The following is a 17,251-nucleotide window of genomic DNA, read 5'->3' on the forward strand; positions in this document are numbered from 1 at the left end:
AAGGGGACCACACATACAGTCATGCTTCAAAGGCTGTGAAGCAAGCTCTTTTCCTGACCGAGAATGTCAGTCACTTGGTTATGATTAATCCCTTTCCTAGAGACACCGGCATCACTTTCAGATCTATTAGCTGGTGACACAAGGAGGTAGTTCCTCACTGTAGGCACAGTGAGACTTGATTTTTTTTTTTTTTTTGAAACGGAGTTTCACTGTGTTGCCCAGGCTGGAGTGTAATGGTGTGATCTCAGCTCACTGCAACCTCTGCTTGCTGGATTCAAGCAATTCTCCTGCCTCAGCCTCCCGAGTAGCTGGGACTACAGGTGCACACCACCATGCCTGGCTAATTTTTTGTATTTTTAGTAGAGATGGGGTTTCACCATGCTGGCCAGGCTGGTCTCAAACTCCTGACCTCAGGTGATCTGCCCTCCTCGGCCTCCCAAAGTGCTGGGATTATAGGCCTGAGCCACTGCTGAGACTTGATTTTTAGACAGACATAGAGCTAGTTTCAAAAACACAAACTTTATAAAAACCCCCTTTGTTTGAAGAAAAGGCAAGATATTCACTGAGTTTCTGGGAAAATGTAGGAGAACCTCATTAGGAGCAAGCAGGAGTGAATGAAAACCACAAAAATGAAGGCATAATAAAACGGGCAGGGTAAGGTAAGGATCCATTTAAAGAAGAGTCTTAAAGAGAGTGTGTTTATGAGTCTGTGAAATGAATTTACATCTCAATTTTTAATTATATCAGGTTGCATTAGTGTTGGTCCAGTCAGAAATCCATGTTCATAAATCATCTTAATAAAAATGTTTTTATTTATGCTGAGGCAATGTATTGTATTTAACTACTTTATAGCAAAGATTAGAATTTCTGATTTTTCATTCAGGAAAGGGAAACAACTTTACTACTAATAATTTTAAAAACTGGCTTTGAAAGTCCCCAGAGACTACAAAATAGTTATATGTTTTAGAGAAAATTATATGCAGAGCCTCTTAAGCCAACTGGTATTGAAGCCTTTTTTTTCCCCAGACTGTAAAGATTTTAATTCGTAATGCTCAACATAAAACAGAAGTGAGATGTACATTACACTAGTCAGACAAGCTGCAGTGTGAAAGGTCTTAGTGATGCATGGTGACCAAAAGATGTTTAATGTACACCTCACTTTTCCAGAAGAGAAGGGCCAGGTAACAAAGAAGTTCATCACTCTTATCCATTAGCCAGAGTGGATCCTCCACCCAGGCCAGGGTTCTTTTGAATAGGGATCATTTAATTATTATGTATTTTAAGAGTGTGCTCAAAACATATATTAACTGAAGATGCAGCATTTCATCCACACAATGTTATGTAATTAAGGTTTTTGGTGTGATAACAATTGGACATACTGAAGAACACTGATAGGATAATCCACTAAAATGGGCCCCCTTTGCACTACATCATAGGAAGGCCTATGCTCATGAGGCTATCCTGGACTTTAAAATTTATCACTAACCACACAAGAGTTTACTGAAGTAAACTTACCTCAACAGAGATGATACTTTCCACGTAGCTCGCTTTTTTTGCATTACTATTATTGTGTGAAATACTTTTCTACCTAGCATAACTGTTGCTCAAGAAAACAACATATATAATAACTTCAGATTTGCTTTTCTGCAAAGCTTTGGACACAATTCAAATATACAGCATGTAGGCAAATTTTCTCCAGTTGATAACACTCCTTTATAGTATCAAAAGATTAAGAATGACATCGATAAATCCAGCATAAAATTTCCATAATGAACAGCACCAGGGAAACCATTTAAGTTCCACTTCTCATCAATTAAGTTCAGGTGCTGTACCCAAGGATTAAGTTTGAGACTGCCCAAAGGTTGTCTGCCCAGCCCACTGCTGTTGTTTAACACACCGTAGTTCATAATAGGTAGAGAAAGAATGCTTGGATTGTAAGCATCTTCGTAAAATTTCAAACAAGGTAAAACTAATGTATTACCTTATCACAATGAGAATCCTGAATACCAAGTTAGCACATTTCATAGCTCCATTCCATGATATATGATTGTAGAGGATGAAATAGAAAAATGTAGCAAGACATTTACTGTCACTTAAATGATAGGTAGCAGTCACTTAGGCCTGAAGCAAAATTGTGAAGTTTCATGCCACATTTTCACTGGCTAACTTATATACATGTAGAGGTTATGTTAAAACTTCAATTATTCCCAAGGATGAAAGTGTTACATTTTGATACAGATCTCCAGTTCCTATTTTACTATAAGCCTTTGAAATGTTAAGGCTGAATAGACCAAGTTATGAAAAGGGACAAGAGGAAGTAAGAACAGTGCAGATACAGTGGGAACACATGGTAACTTTCTGCCTTCTCCATTCTACGTGGATGGTGTGCTTTCCGGGCAGCAGGTGGTGTGACTGTAAAAAGATCACACATTTGTCAGTAACTATGTAGGATTTTTTGGCACTGTTTGAGCGTAGCATTATAAAGTCAGGGCAGCTAATAAAAATTCCATCAACCAAATTTTTGGTAAGTCTGAAATTTTAAAAAAATAATTTTTCTACCAAGCAAATCCTTGGTTCTCCATTCAGCCCTGCCTTTTAGAAAACTTACATCATTAAAAAACATTTTAAAAAAAGAATCACTTCACAGCAACCAGATGAACATCTGGCAGCAAAGCAACATTAAAATGCCATCCTTTGAAAGGAAGAGCAAATACGTGACTCCTTCATGAAGAGCAGTTCTTTCTGGCAGGGTGGAGGCTCACAGACTTTCTGTTTATGGACTTTTGCAGAAGTCGAAGGCTGAATTTGGACCTGCTTTTCCTGTATTTTCTCAGTTGCATCTGGGCAGTATGCTAAGTATACAAGAAATGAGGGTCAACATGAAGACAATATCGTGCATCAGGTGACTACGTAAATGTGCACAGGCTGTACTTTGAATCATCCTGTTAAAAACTAGTAGTGGAAGTAGGTGAAGCCTGTCTTTCACATGTGACAAAAATATTTCAAAGTTAGTATAAATTGAATCATAAACCCATCAAAAAAGAACACTGAGGTCTTATTTCAATGTGTGTTTTCTTCCCCTTTCTCGTTGTATGGAAACTGTTTGTATAGAGAAAGAAAAAAATCAGATCTTGTAAAGCTTCAAATATTCCTCAAATTCTTCTCATATAAAAAAAATCTTATCAGGAAATTCAAAAACTTCAAAAATCATTTTTCTGCAAACACTTTTAAAAAACAAGAAGTATATTTCATTACAATCTACATTTTTGTTTTTAAAATCCCTCACAAAAGTCTGTTGCTACATTGTAAAACATATAAACAAGGCTGGAACTTTCCAGAGGGTGTGTGCTCTGGGATCCTCACTGAGCCTCCATGGGAGCCTCACTTTGCTGCCAACTCAGGCACCCCACCCTGCTACTCAAGACCATTGAGGCCATAGGGTTTGCTGAAACTCCTCAAAAACTGCCAAGTTTCCACTGGAGACACTGTGGAGAATGTGGCCTCGGGGAAATAACTCTCTGGGGAAAGCAAGGGAGAGGAGAGGAAGCATCACTGAAGGTATGTGGGTTCAAAAGGGAATCTGGCTAGACTATCAAATCACTGTTCTCCAGGGACCTGAAACTTGCTTTAAATTAGATTTGGGGATGCCCATCAATCTAAACGGTTTGTGTAAAAGACACACTCACATAAAAAGGAAAAACACAGAAGACAAACGGGTCCTTAATGTGGGGGAGGATATATTCCAACTTGGGGGAAGGGTGAAGGCATTTCAGCTCTGAAGCTCAATCATGACACTTCCAGAGAGTTCTGCAGTGCCCCCGCATTGGACAGGATAGGATGGAAGAGTGTGCTGGACTGGCTGGATTCCCCAGTGTCAAGCTGGCAGCGCTCCTGAGGTTCTTGAGTGTTTATCAACTCAGCAGGTCAAAAGTCTGCAGACACTGGGTGGAGCAGCAGTAAGCCACAAAACTAACAGTTGTCTTCCTGGAAGGGGAAAAAGGGAGAGAAGAATGCTGTGAGTTCAAGATTAAAGTCTCTGATTCTTTCTGTTGGAAACTTTTTTTCTTTGTTAAAATGGAGGATTAACCATTGTCAACAAACTGCATAATAGAAATTTAAATTTCCTTTTCAAACTGAACACTGGAATCAGGTGAAGTATGTACATGTGAATGTTCATTTTAATAGCAGCGTTCAGAAGATATACTATCCCTAAAGTAGAAACTAAGAAAAAAAAAAACCTTTTCCACGTTATGTTTCGAATTCTGCTTACTAGAACCAACAGTGCAATCACAGAATTGAAGTCCATTATAAAAATCACGTAACAGAAAATGTCACCAATTTAGCCAGAACACATACATACCACAGAGCTTAAACAACATAATTTTACGGAATTTATCATAGATTGCTCGTAGAGGTCATTTCAGAATCTGAATAATACAGTTCAAAGGTCTTCCCACATATCAGAGGTTTGGGCACCTTTGTGCAGTGAGTCACGAGCCCCAGGGGCCTCCGACCCACTCTGGACAGCTCCAGCTATTAGATGCCTTGTTTTCCTGCCAGAAGTGCTATCCTCTGGTAGAGGGAGAAGAGTCTCTTGTTGTTTCCACGAGACCCCCTGTGCTGATTGTTTTCTATTTCCTCACCCCCAACACAGTCCACCTTTCTCTGTGGCCCAGGAAGGGGACCTCTGTAGACTTTACCAGCAAAGCTGCCTCAACTCCGGCTTCTGGTTAGGCCAGTGAGAGGCACCAGCAGGAGGCACCAGCAGGGGGCTGAAGGGCAGGAAGAAGGAAGGTTGAGTATTTCCACCCCACTCCCTCTCTAACCCTGGGACTGGAGCTCCTATCAGGCAGGCCCCCTTTGCCACCTCTGGTTCTCGCCAGGCTCCAGAGCTCCCTTTGCCCTTCAGGCCCAAGGATTAAGCATGGTAAGGGCTTCCTACTGCTGTGAGTCCCTGAGTGCTCAATATCCTTCTGGGTGCTCTGCACCCTGCCCAAACTTCAGCCAATTGTCCTTCTTCATTAATTTCTCTTCAAAGTCTCAGCCAAATGTGCATTTTGTTTTCCAGCCCTGATGAATACAGTATGTGTTATGAGAAGTGGCCCAATGAAGCAGCTCATCCAAGTGAGATTCTGAGGTTGGGCTGGTGAGTACATGAATGGCTTTCTTACTAGAGAGAAGTGGGACCCTGCTAATCTGTAGTATGTGGTGGCATCATGGTTACTCAAATATCACTGGAACAGAAGGTAACAGGAGGGCAAGGCATTGGGAAAGCAAGTGGCTGTGGCACTTGATTGCTATGGCATCATGGTGATTCCAAGTTTGTGGGGTGAGATGGCTTCTTTTGATTGTGCTGAAGAGACTCCGAAAAGAAAACGATAAGCTTAGTGCCTTGAGATCTCAACTCAAGGCATGGGCAGAGAATCAGAAAGTTTTTATGGTGGCCTTAAATAAATCCTTATTTTATGAAGCTGCAAGGGACATGGCTGAGGCTAAATGTAGAGGTTTCAGGAGTACGTGCCAGATAAAGATATATTTATGCTAAGTCTCTTATGCTAAGTCTCTTATGCTAAGGTAAAAGGTGCTGTGGGGAAAGAGTGGGAACTTGAAACTTGATATGGGAGCCTGTAGACAGGCACAGATCTAAGAGCCTTCACTCTCTAGCATCTCTAAACATTTCTGCATATCAGAAACAGACCTTTCCACCTTCCACGAAAACTACCATTCCCTTGCGTAAAAATGTTTCAATGGCTTCCCCTGGGGTGGTTACCTAAAAACTTTTCAGGACCTACCACCATCAATACTCATCGCCTCTAGGGCCAAAAAGGGTAAAATCCTAGCATGATCCAGAGATCACTGCAAGGTCTACTCCTGGAGGAAATCACGTACACGCTGACGGAGTTGCAGGATCTTGTCAAATTATATTAGCAGGAACCTGGAGGGCACACATGGAAATGGATTCTAAGTACATTAGCCAGCAAGAATGAATGTAAGATTGGATCAGGCCAACAGGGGTACTTCACCTATACCTCAGAATATGATACATTAAGCACCTGGGAATGGTTAACAGAAGGCTTGACTCATTGGAGGCCAACAGCTGATGAGATAGCTATGCTAGACTCCCCTTGCAGATTCTAGACAGAGGGTAAATGGGAATGCAGAGAGGACCCAAGGTGGCGGACCCTGCTCAGCCACCTCCTGAAAATCTCCAGGAGGGCCAAGAAGTCTTTTTCTTCCCTAAGGCTAAATGTATTTGCAAGGGGGAATACAAACTGGAAGTAGCAAGCACCCTTGATGCCTTAATAGATACATGATTATCAGAGATGAGAGAGAAAAATCCTGCAAGAGTTCACATGCCTACTACATCAGTGCAGTTTCAAATGGAAAAGAAGAGTTGTATCCAGAACTGCCCACTACAGAGAAACAGATACACACTCAGTGGATCCCTCTGGATTTTGGGGGAAAATATATTTTGGTGGAACTTCTGGTCCTGCCAAGATGGGGTAGGCCCCATTCTTCCCAGGTCTTCCCCCCTACACCTGAAATACTCTGGACAAAATACAACAAATAAGCACAGGCAAGCTCTGAAAGGGAAAATGAAGGCAGACAGCCTAGGGACAGTGGGACTTGAGGAACAACGCAGTGCTGGCAAGTTCTCTGGGTACCTTATTGCCCTCTATATCTTAAATAGGATGCTGTAGAAGCCTCCAATCCAGAACCAGTAACAGGCACAGATGCAATTGGCTCCAAGTAAAGCCCAAGCCCCCAAGCCAAAGGCCAGGGACAGGAAAATCTACAGAGACAGAAAGTAGATAAGCCTAGGGCTAGGTATGATGGGGACAGAGGGACAGGGGCAAGAGCTAAATGTTTAGGGTTTCCGTCTGGGTGAAAAAATGTTCTGAAATGGATTAGGGTGAGGGTTGCGCATATTGCTGAATGTACTAAGAAACACTGAGTTGTATACTTTAAATGGGTGAAATTGTATGATATGTGAATTATCTCAATAAAGCTATTTAGAAATAAGAGAGATGAAAGGAGAAATAGATAAATCCATTAATAGAATTGGGGACTTCAATACCTTACTCTCAGCAACTTATATACTAGATAGAAAATTAGTATAAGTACAGAAAAACTGAACAACACAATAAATTAAAAATCTGACATACAGAACACTATCCAACAGCAGCAGAATCTATGTTTTTTTTCATATGCCCATGGACCATATACCAAGTCACAGCTGAGATTTGCCCACCTGGACAGAGCTGCTAGAGCCATAAACTGGTAGGAACACTTAAATGAGAATGTTTACAAAATCTGGGCATAAAACCACACCTTAAAAAATTTAAAAGATATCATACAAATTATGTTCTCAAACTACAATGGAATTAAACTAGAAATCAATAAAAGATAGCTGGAAAATTCCTAAATATTTGGAAATTAAACAACTTAATTCTAAATATCTAGCTGAAAGAAGAAATCTGAAGAGAAATAAAATAAATTTTTGGTGGTTCCAAGATGGCCGAATAGGAACAGCTCCAGTCTACAGCTCCCAGCATGAGAGCCGCAGAAGATGGGTGATTTCTGCATTTCCAACTGAGCAAACAGCACACCAGGAGATTATATCCCATTCCTGACTGGCAGGGTCCCACGCCCATGGAGCCTCGCTCATTGCTAGCACAGCAGTCTGAGATCAATCTGCAAGGCGGCAGCAAGGCTGGGGGAGGGGTGCCCGCCATTGCTGAGGCTTGAGTAGGTAAACATAGCAGCCAGGAACCTCGAACTGCGTGGAGCCCACCACAGCTCAAGGAGGCCTGCCTGCCTCTGTAGACTCCACCTCTGGGGGCAGGGCATAGCTGAACAAAAGGCAGCAGAAACCTCTGCAGACTTAAATGTCCCTGTCTGACAGCTTTGAAGTGAGTAGTGGTTCTCCCAGCACAGAGTTTGAGATCTGAGAACAGACAGACTGCCCCCTCAAGTGGGTCCCTGACCCCTGAGTAGCCTAACTGGGAGGCACCCTCCAGTAGGGGCAGACTGACACCTCACACAGCTGGGTACCCCTCTGAGATGAAGCTTCCAGAGGAACAATCAGGCAGCAACACTTGCTGTTCAGCAATATTCGCTGTTCTGCAGCCTCTGCTGCTGATACCCAGGCAAACAGGGTCTGCAGTGGACCTCCAGCAAACTCCAACAGACCTGCAGCTGAGGATCCTGACTGTTAGAAGAAAACTAACAAACAGAAAGGATATCCACACCAAAACCCCATCTGTAAGTCACTATCATCAAAGACCAAAGGTAGATAAAACCACAAAGATGGGGAAAAAACAGAGCAGAAAAGCTGAAAACTCTAAAAATCAGAGCACCTCTCCCTCTCCAAAGGAATGCAGCTCCTTGCCAGCAACAGAACAAAGCTAGATGGAGAATGACTTTGACGAGTTGAGAGAAGAAGGCTTCAGAAGATCAAACTTCTCCAAGCTAAAGGAGGAAGTTTGAACCCATCACAAAGAAGCTAAAAACCTTGAAAAAAGATTAGACAAATGGCTAACTAGAATAAACAATATAGAGAAGTCCTTAAATGACCTGATGGAGCTGAAAAACATGGCACGAGAACTACGTGATGAATGCACAAGCTTCAGTAGCCGATTTGATCAACTGGAAGAAAGGGTATCAGTGATTGAAGATCAAATGAATGAAATGAAGCGAGAAGAGAAGTTTAGAGAAAAAAGAGTAAAAAGAAATGAACAAAGCCTCCAAGAAATATGGGACTATGTGAAAAGACCAAATCTTCGTCTGATTGGTATACCTGAAAGCGATGGGGAGAATGGAACCAAGTTGGAAAACACTCTGCAGGATATTATCCAGGAGAACTTCCCCAATCTAGCAAGGCAGGCCAACATTCAAATTCAGGAAATACAGAGAACACCACAAAGATACTCCTCGAGAAGAGCAACTCCAAGACACAAAATTGTCAGATTCACCAAAGTTGAAATGAAGGGAAAAATGTTAAGGGCAGCCAGAGAGAAAGGTCGGGTTACCCACAAAGGAAAGCCCATCAGACTAACAGCTGATCTCTCAGCAGAAACTCTACAAGTCAGAAGAGAGTGGGGACCACCATTCAACATTCTTAAAGAAAAGAATTTTCAACCCAGAATTTCATATCCAGCCAAATTAAGCTTCAAAAGTGAAGGAGAAATAAAATCCTTTACAGACAAGCAAATGCTGAGAGATTTTGTCACCACCAACCCTGCCCTACAAGAGCTCCTGAAGGAAGCACTAAACATGGAAAGGAACAACTGATAGCCACTGCAAAAACATGGCAAATTGTAAACACCATCGATGCTAGGAAGAAACTGCATTAACTAATGAGCAAAATAACCAGCGAACATCATAATGACAGGATCAAATTCACACATAACAGTATTAACCTTAAATTTAAATGGGCTAAATGCTCCAATTAAAAGACACAGACTGGCAAATTGGATAAAGAGTCAAAACCCATCAGTGTGTTTTCTTCAGGAAACCCATCTCACGTGCAGAGACACACATAGGCTCAAAATAAAGGAATGGAGGAAGATCTACCAAGCAAATGGAAAACAAAAAAAGGCAGGGGTTGCAATCCTAGTCTCTGACAAAACAGACTTTAAACCAACAAAGATCAAAAGAGACAAAGAAGGCCACTACATAATGGTAAAGGGATCAATTCAACAAGAAGAGCTAACTATCCTAAACATATATGCACCCAAAACAGGAGCACCCAGATTCATAAAGCAAGTCCTTAGAGACCTAGAATGAGTCTTAGACTCCCACACAATAATAATGGGAGACTTTAACACCCCACTGTCAAAATTAGACAGATCAACGAGACAGAAAGTTAACAAGGATATCCAGGAATTCAACTCAGCTCTGCACCAAGCAGATCTAATAGACATCTACAGGACTCTTCACTCCATCAACAGAATATACATTCTTCTCAGCACCACATCATACTTATTCAAAAATTGACCACATAGTTGGAAGTAAAGCATTCCTCAGCAAATGTAAAAGAACAGAAATTACAACAAACTGTTTGTCAGACCACAGTGCAATCAAACTAGAACTCAGGATTAAGAAACTCACTCAAAACCACTCAACTACATGGAAACTGAACAACCTGCTCCTGAATGACTACTGTGTACATAACGAAATGAAGGCAGAAATAAAGATGTTCTTTGAAACTAATGAGAACAAGGACACAACATACCAGAATCTCTGGGACACATTTAAAGCAGTGTGTAGAGGGAAATTTATAGCACTAAATGCCCACAAGAGAAAACAGGAAAGATCTAAAATTGACACCCTAACATCACAATTAAAAGAATTAGAGAAGCAAGAGCAAACACATTCAAAGGCTAGCAGAAGGCAAGAAATAACTAAGATCAGAACAGAATTGAAGGAGATAGAGATATAAAAAACCCTTCAAAAAATCAATCAATCCAGGAGCTGGTTTTTTGAAAAGATCAACAAAATTGACAGACTGCTAGCAAGACTAATAAAGAAGAAAAGGGAGAAGAATCAAATAGATGCAATAAAAAATGATAAAGGGGATATCACCACTGATCCCATAGAAATACAAACTACCATCAGAGAATACTATAATTAACACCTCTACACAAATAAACTAGAAAATCTAGAAGAAATGGATAAATTCCTGGACACATACACCCTCCCAAGACTAAACCAGGAAGAAGTTCAATCCCTGAGTAGACCAATAACAAGCTCTGAAATTAAGGCAATAATTAATAGCCTACCAACCAAAAAAAGTCCAGGACCCGACGAATTCACAGCTGAATTCTACCAGAGGTACAAGAAGGAGCTGGTACCTTTCCTTCTGAAACTATTCCAATCAACAGGAAAAGGGAATCCTCCCTAACTCATTTTATGAGGCCAGCATCGTCCTGATACCAAAGCCTGGCAAAGACACAACAAAAAAAGAGAATTTTAGACCAATATCCCTGAAGAACATTGATGCAAAAATCCTCAATAAAATACTGGCAAACCGAATCCAGCAGCACATCAAAAAGCTTATCCACCACGATCAAGTGGGCTTCATCCCTGGGATGCAAGGCTGGTTCAACATATGCAAATCAATAAACGTAATCCAGCATATAAACAGAACCAAAGACAAAAGCCACATGATTATCTCAATAGATGCAGAAAAGGCCTTCAACAAAATTCAACAGCCCTTCATGCTAAAAACTCAATAAATCAGGTATTGATGGGACATATCTCAAAATAATAAGAGCTATTTATGACAAACCCACAGCCAATATCATACTGAATGGGCAAAAACTGGAAGCATTTCCTTTGAAAACTGGCACAAGACAGGGATGCCCTATCTCACCACTCCTATTCAACGCAGTGTTGGAAGTTCTGCCCAGGGCAATCAGGCAGGAGAAATAAATAAAGGGTATTCAATTAGAAAAAGAGGAAGTCAAATTGTCCCTGTTTACAGATGACATGATTGTATATTTAGAAAACCCCATCATCTCAGCCCAAAATCTCTTTAAGCTGATAAGCAACTTCAGCAAAGTCTCAGGATACAAAATCAATGTGCAAAAATCACAAGCATTCTTATACACCAACAGCAAACAGAGAGTCAAATCATGAGTGAACTCCCATTCACAATTGCTTCAAAGAGAATAAAATACCTAGGAATCCAACTTACAAGGGATGTGAAGGACCTCTTCAAGGAGAACTACAAACCACTGCTCAACGAAATAAAAGAGGACACAAACAAATGGAAGAACATTCCATGCTCATGGATAGGAAGAATCAATATTGTGAAAATGACCATACTGCCCAAGGTAATTTATAGATTCAATGCCATCCCCATCAAGCTACCAATGACTTTTGTCACAGAATTGGAAAAAAAATACTTTAAAGTTCATATGGAACCAAAAAAGGTCCTGCATTGCCAAGACAACCCTAAGCCAAAAGAACAAAGCTGGAGGCATCATGCTACCTGACTTCAAACTATACTACAAGGCTATAGTAACCAAAACAGCACGGTACTGGTACCAAAACAGAGCTATAGACCAATGGAACAGAATAGAGCCCTCAGAAATAATACCACACATCTACAACCATCTGATCTTTGACAAACCTGAAAAAAACAAGAAATGGGAAAAGGATTCCCTATTTAATAAATGGTGCTGGGAAAACTGGCTAGCCATATGTAGAAAGCTGAAACTGGATCCCTTCCTTACACCTCATACAAAAATTAATTCAAGATGGATTAAAGACTTAAACATTAGACCTAAAACCATAAAAAACCTAGAAGAAAACCTAGGCAATACCATTCAGGACATAGGCATGCGCAAAGACTTCATGTCTAAAACACCAAAAGCAATGGCAACAAAAGCCAAAATTGACAAATGGGATCTAATTAAACTAAAGAGCTTCTGCATAGCAAAAGAAACTACCATCAGAGTGAATAGGCAACCTACAGAATGGGAGACAATTTTTGCAATCTACTCATCTGACAAAGGGCTAATATCCAGAATCTACAATGAACTCAAACAAATTTACAAAGAAGAAACAACCCCATCAAAAAGTGGGCAAAGGATATGAACAGACAATTCTCAAAAAAAGACATTTATGCAGCCAACAGACACATGAAAAAATGCTCATCATCACTGGCCATCAGAGAAATGCAAATCAAAACCACAATGAGATACTATCTCACACCAGTAAGAATGGCGATCATTAAAAAGTCAGGAAACAACAGGTGCTGGAGAGGATTTGGAGAAATAGGAACACTTCTTACACTGTTGGTGGGACTGTAAACTTGTTCAACCATTGTGGAAGACAGTGTAGCGATTCCTCAAGGATCTAGAAATAGAAATACAATTTGACCCAGCCATCCCATTACTGGGTATATACCCAAAGGATTATAAATCAAGCTGCTATAAAGACGCATGCACACGTATGTTTACTGTGGTACTATTCACAATAGCAAAGACTTGGAACCAACCCAAATGTCCATCAATGATAGACTGGATTAAGAAAATGTGGCACATATACACCATGGAATACTATGCAGCCATAAAAAAGGATGAGTTCATGTCCTTTGTAGGGACATGGATGAAGCTGGAAACCATCATTCTCAGCAAACTATCGCAAGGACCGAAAACCAAACACCCCATGTCCTCACTCATAGATGGGAATTGAACAATGAGAACACATGGACACAGGAAGGGGAACTTCACAATCTGGGGCCTGTTGTGGGTGGGGGGAAGGGGGAGGGATAGCATTAGGAGATATACCTAATGTAAATAATGAGTTAATGGGTGCAGCACACCAACATGGCACATGTATACATATGTAACAAACCTGCACGTTGTGCACATGTACCCTAGAACTTAAAGTATAAAACAAGTTTTTTTTCAACTAAGTGAAAATAAAATGCAAGTCATCAAAAAATAATAGGATGCAGCCAAAGCAGTACGGAAAGGAAAACTTACAGTACTAAACACACATACTAGAAAAGAAAGGTCTAAAATCAATAACTCATATTTCTACCAGGAAACTACAGAATGAAGAACAATTTAAGTTTAAAGCAAGGAAAAATCATAGAGTATGTTCTTTGATTATAATAGAATCAAACTATTCTACAATAGTTTGATAACAAAAAGACAAGAGGAAAATCTTCAAACATATAGAAATTAAACACCACAGTTCTTTGACCCATGGATCAAATGACCACACTTCCATAGGTCAAAAAGGAAATCTCAAAGGAACTTAAAACATACACAAACTGAGTGAAGATGAAAATACGATTCAAAAATCAAAGATTTTGGTACACAGCTAGAGACAGTAGTGCTGAGGGAAATTTATAGCACTAAATGCTTACATTACAAAGAAGCCTAGATTATTGATTTGAGACTTTTCCTCTTTTCTAATGTAAGTACTTAGTGCTATAAATGTCCTCTTTTAGCTTTTATTTATTTTTCTTTTTATTATTATTATAATATAGGTTTTACGGTACATGTGCACAATGTGCAGGTTTGTTACATATGTATCCATGTGCCATGTTGTTTTGCTGCACCCATGAACTCGTCATTTAGCATTAGGTATATCACCTAATGCTGTCCCTACCCCCTCCCCCCACCCCACAACAGTCCCTGGAGTGTGACGTTCCCCTTCCTGTGTCTATGAGTTCTCATTGTTCAATTCCCACCTATGAGTGAGAACATGCGGTGTTTGGTTTTTTGTCCTTACGACAGTTTACTGAGAATGATGTTTTCCAGTTTCATCCATGTCCCTACAAAGGACATGAACTCATCATTTTTTATGGCTGCATAGCATTCCATGGTGTATATGTGCCACGTTTTCTTAATCCAGTCTATCGTTGTTGGACATTTGGGTTGGTTCCAACTCTTTGCTATTGTGAATAGTGCCGCAATAAACATACGTGTGCATGTGTCTTTATAGCAGCATGATTTATAGTCCTTTGGGTATATACCCAGTAATGGGATGGCTGGGTCAAATGGTATTTCTAGTTCTAGATCCCTGAGGAATCGCCACACTGACTTCCACAATGGTTGAACTAGTTTACAGTCCCACCAACAGTGTAAAAAGTGTTCCTATTTCTCCACATCCTCTCCAGCACCTGTTGTTTCCTGACTTTTTAATGATGGCCATTCTAACTGGTGTGAGATGATATCTCACTGCGGTTTTGATTTGCATTTCTCTGATGGCCAGTGATGATGAGCATTTTTTCATGTGTTTTTTGGCTGCATAAATGTCTTCTTTTGAGAAGTGTCTGTTCATGTCCTTTGCCCACTTTTTGATGGGGTTGTTTCTTTTTTTCTTGTAAATTTGTTTGAGTTCATTGTAGATTCTGGATATTAGCCCTTTGTCAGATGAGTAGGTTGCGAAAATTTTCTCCCATTCTGTAGGTTGCCTGTTCACTCTGATGGTAGTTTCTTTTGCTGTGCAGAAGCTCTTTAGTTTGATTAGATCCCATTTGTCAATTTTGGCATTTGTTGCCATTGCTTTTGGTGTTTTAGACATGAAGTCTTTGTGCATGCCTATGTCCTGAATGGTATTGCCTAGGTTTTCTTGTAGGATTTTAATGGTTTTAGGTCTAACATGTAAGTTTTTAATCCATCTTGAATTAATTTTTGTATAAGGTGTAAGGAAGGGATCCAGTTGCAGCTTTCTACATATGGCTAGCCAGTTTTCCCAGCACCATTTATTAAATAGGGAATCCTTTCCCCATTTCTTGTTTTTGTCAGGTTTGTCAAAGATCAGATAGTTGTAGATATGTGGCATCACTTCTGAGGGCTCTGTTCTGTTCCATTGATCTATGTCTCTGTTGTGGTACCAGTACCATGCTGTTTTGGTTACTGTAGCCTTGTAGTATAGTTTGAAGTCAGGTAGCATGATGCCTCCAGCTTTGTTCTTTTGGCTTAGGATTGACTTGGCGATGCGGGCTCTTTTTTGGTTCCATATGAACTTTAAAGTAGTTTTTTCCAATTCTGTGAAGAAAGTCATTGGTAGCTTGATGGGGATGGCATTGAATCTATAAATTACCCTGGGCAGTATGGCCGTTTTCACAATATTGATTCTTCCAACCCATGAGCATGGAATGTTCTTCCATTTGTTTGTATCCTCTTTTATTTCATTGAGCAGTGGTTTGTAGTTCTCCTTGAAGAGGTCCTTCACATCCCTTGTAAGTTGGATTCCTAGGTATTTGATTCTCTTTGAAGCAATTGTGAATGGGAGTTCACTCACGATTTGGCTCTCTGTTTGTCTGTGATTGGTGTACAAGAATGCTTGTGATTTTTGTACATTGATTTTGTATCCTGAGACTTTGCTGAAGTTGCTAATCAGCTTAAGGAGATTTTGGGCTGAGAAGATGGGGTTTTCTAGATATACAATCATGTCATCTGCAAACAGGGACAATTTGACTTCCTCTTTTCCTAATTGAATACCCTTTATTTCCTTCTCTTGCCTGATTGCCCTGGCCAGAACTTCCAACACTATGTTGAATAGGAGTGGTGAGAGAGGGCATCCCTGTCTTGTGCCAGTTTTCAAAGGGAATGCTTCCAGTTTTTGCCCATTCAATATGATATTGGCTGTGGGTTTGTCATAGATAGCTATTATTTTGAGATACGTCCCATCAATACCTAATTTATTGAGAGTTTTTAGCATGAAGAGATGTTGAATTTTGTCAAAGGCCTTTTCTGCATCTATTGAGATAATCATGTGGTTTTTGTCTTTGGTTCTGTTTATATGCTGGATTACATTTATTGATTCACGTATGTTGAACCAGCCTTGCATCCCAGGGATGAAGCCCACTTGATCATGGTATATAAGCTTTTTGATGTGCTGCTGGATTCGGTTTGCCAGTATTTTATTGAGGATTTTTGCATCAATGTTCATCAAGGATATTGGTCTGAAATTCTCTTTTTTGGTTATGTCTCTGCCAGGCTTTGGTATCAGGACGATGCTGGCCTCATAAAATGTGTTAGGGAGGATTCCCTCTTTTTCTATCTATTGGAATAGCTTCAGAAGGAATGGTACCAGTTCCTCCTCGTACCTCTGGTAGAATTCGGCTGTGAATCCATCAGGTCCTGGACTCTTTTTGGTTGGTAAGCTATTGATTATTGCCACAATTTCAGAGCCTGGTATTGGTCTATTCAGAGATTCAACTTCTTCCTGGTTTAGTCTTGGGAGGGTGTATTTGTCGAGGAATTTATCCATTTCTTCTAGATTTTCTAGTTTATTTGCATAGAGGTGTTTGTAGTATTCTCTGATGGTAGATTGTATTTCTGTGGGATTGGTGGTGATATCCCCTTTTCTCTTTTAGCTTTTAGAAACCTAAAAAAAGAACAAAATAAGCCCAAAGCAAGCAGAAGAATAGTAAATAATAAAGAAGAGAAACCAATGAAATCAATCACTAGGATTATGAGTAACAATAAAACTGATAAATCTTCACCAAGACTGACAAAGATAAAAAGAGATAACACACGAATTAATATTAGAAATGAAGCAGGTGATATCATCACAGATCCTACAGCCATTAAAAAGACGTATAGGAATACCAGGGACAACTTTATACTAATAAATCTGACAACTTGGAAGAAACAGACCAGTGTCTAGAAAACTACAAACTACCAAAACTCAACTAAGATGAAATAGACAATCTGAATAGTCCTGCAACCATTAAATAAATTGAATTTATAATTTAAAAAAGAAAACAAATTTC

At 40.0% G+C, this 17,251-nt stretch overlaps 1 protein-coding gene across 6 annotated transcripts in view; it reads right to left on the reverse strand.

Annotated features, from left to right (window-relative positions):
* Positions 1-500: 500 nt before the first annotated feature.
* Positions 501-17,251, reverse strand: part of LRRC28 (leucine rich repeat containing 28) — a 138,728-nt gene continuing 121,977 nt past the window's right edge. For all 6 annotated transcript variants that reach the window (XR_009209554.1, XR_009209553.1, XR_009209551.1 and 3 more), the window contains one exon: positions 501-3,984. Coding sequence is in view for 2 of the 6 variants with exons in the window: in XM_032176053.2 (XP_032031944.1) it covers positions 3,912-3,984 (73 nt within the window). In the remaining 4 variants the exon portion in view is untranslated. The remainder of the gene's footprint in view (positions 3,985-17,251) is intronic.

The sequence above is a fragment of the Hylobates moloch genome, unplaced genomic scaffold (assembly GCF_009828535.3).
Source record: "Hylobates moloch isolate HMO894 unplaced genomic scaffold, HMol_V3 SCAFFOLD_14, whole genome shotgun sequence".
In the NCBI taxonomy this organism is placed as follows: domain Eukaryota; kingdom Metazoa; phylum Chordata; class Mammalia; order Primates; family Hylobatidae; genus Hylobates; species Hylobates moloch.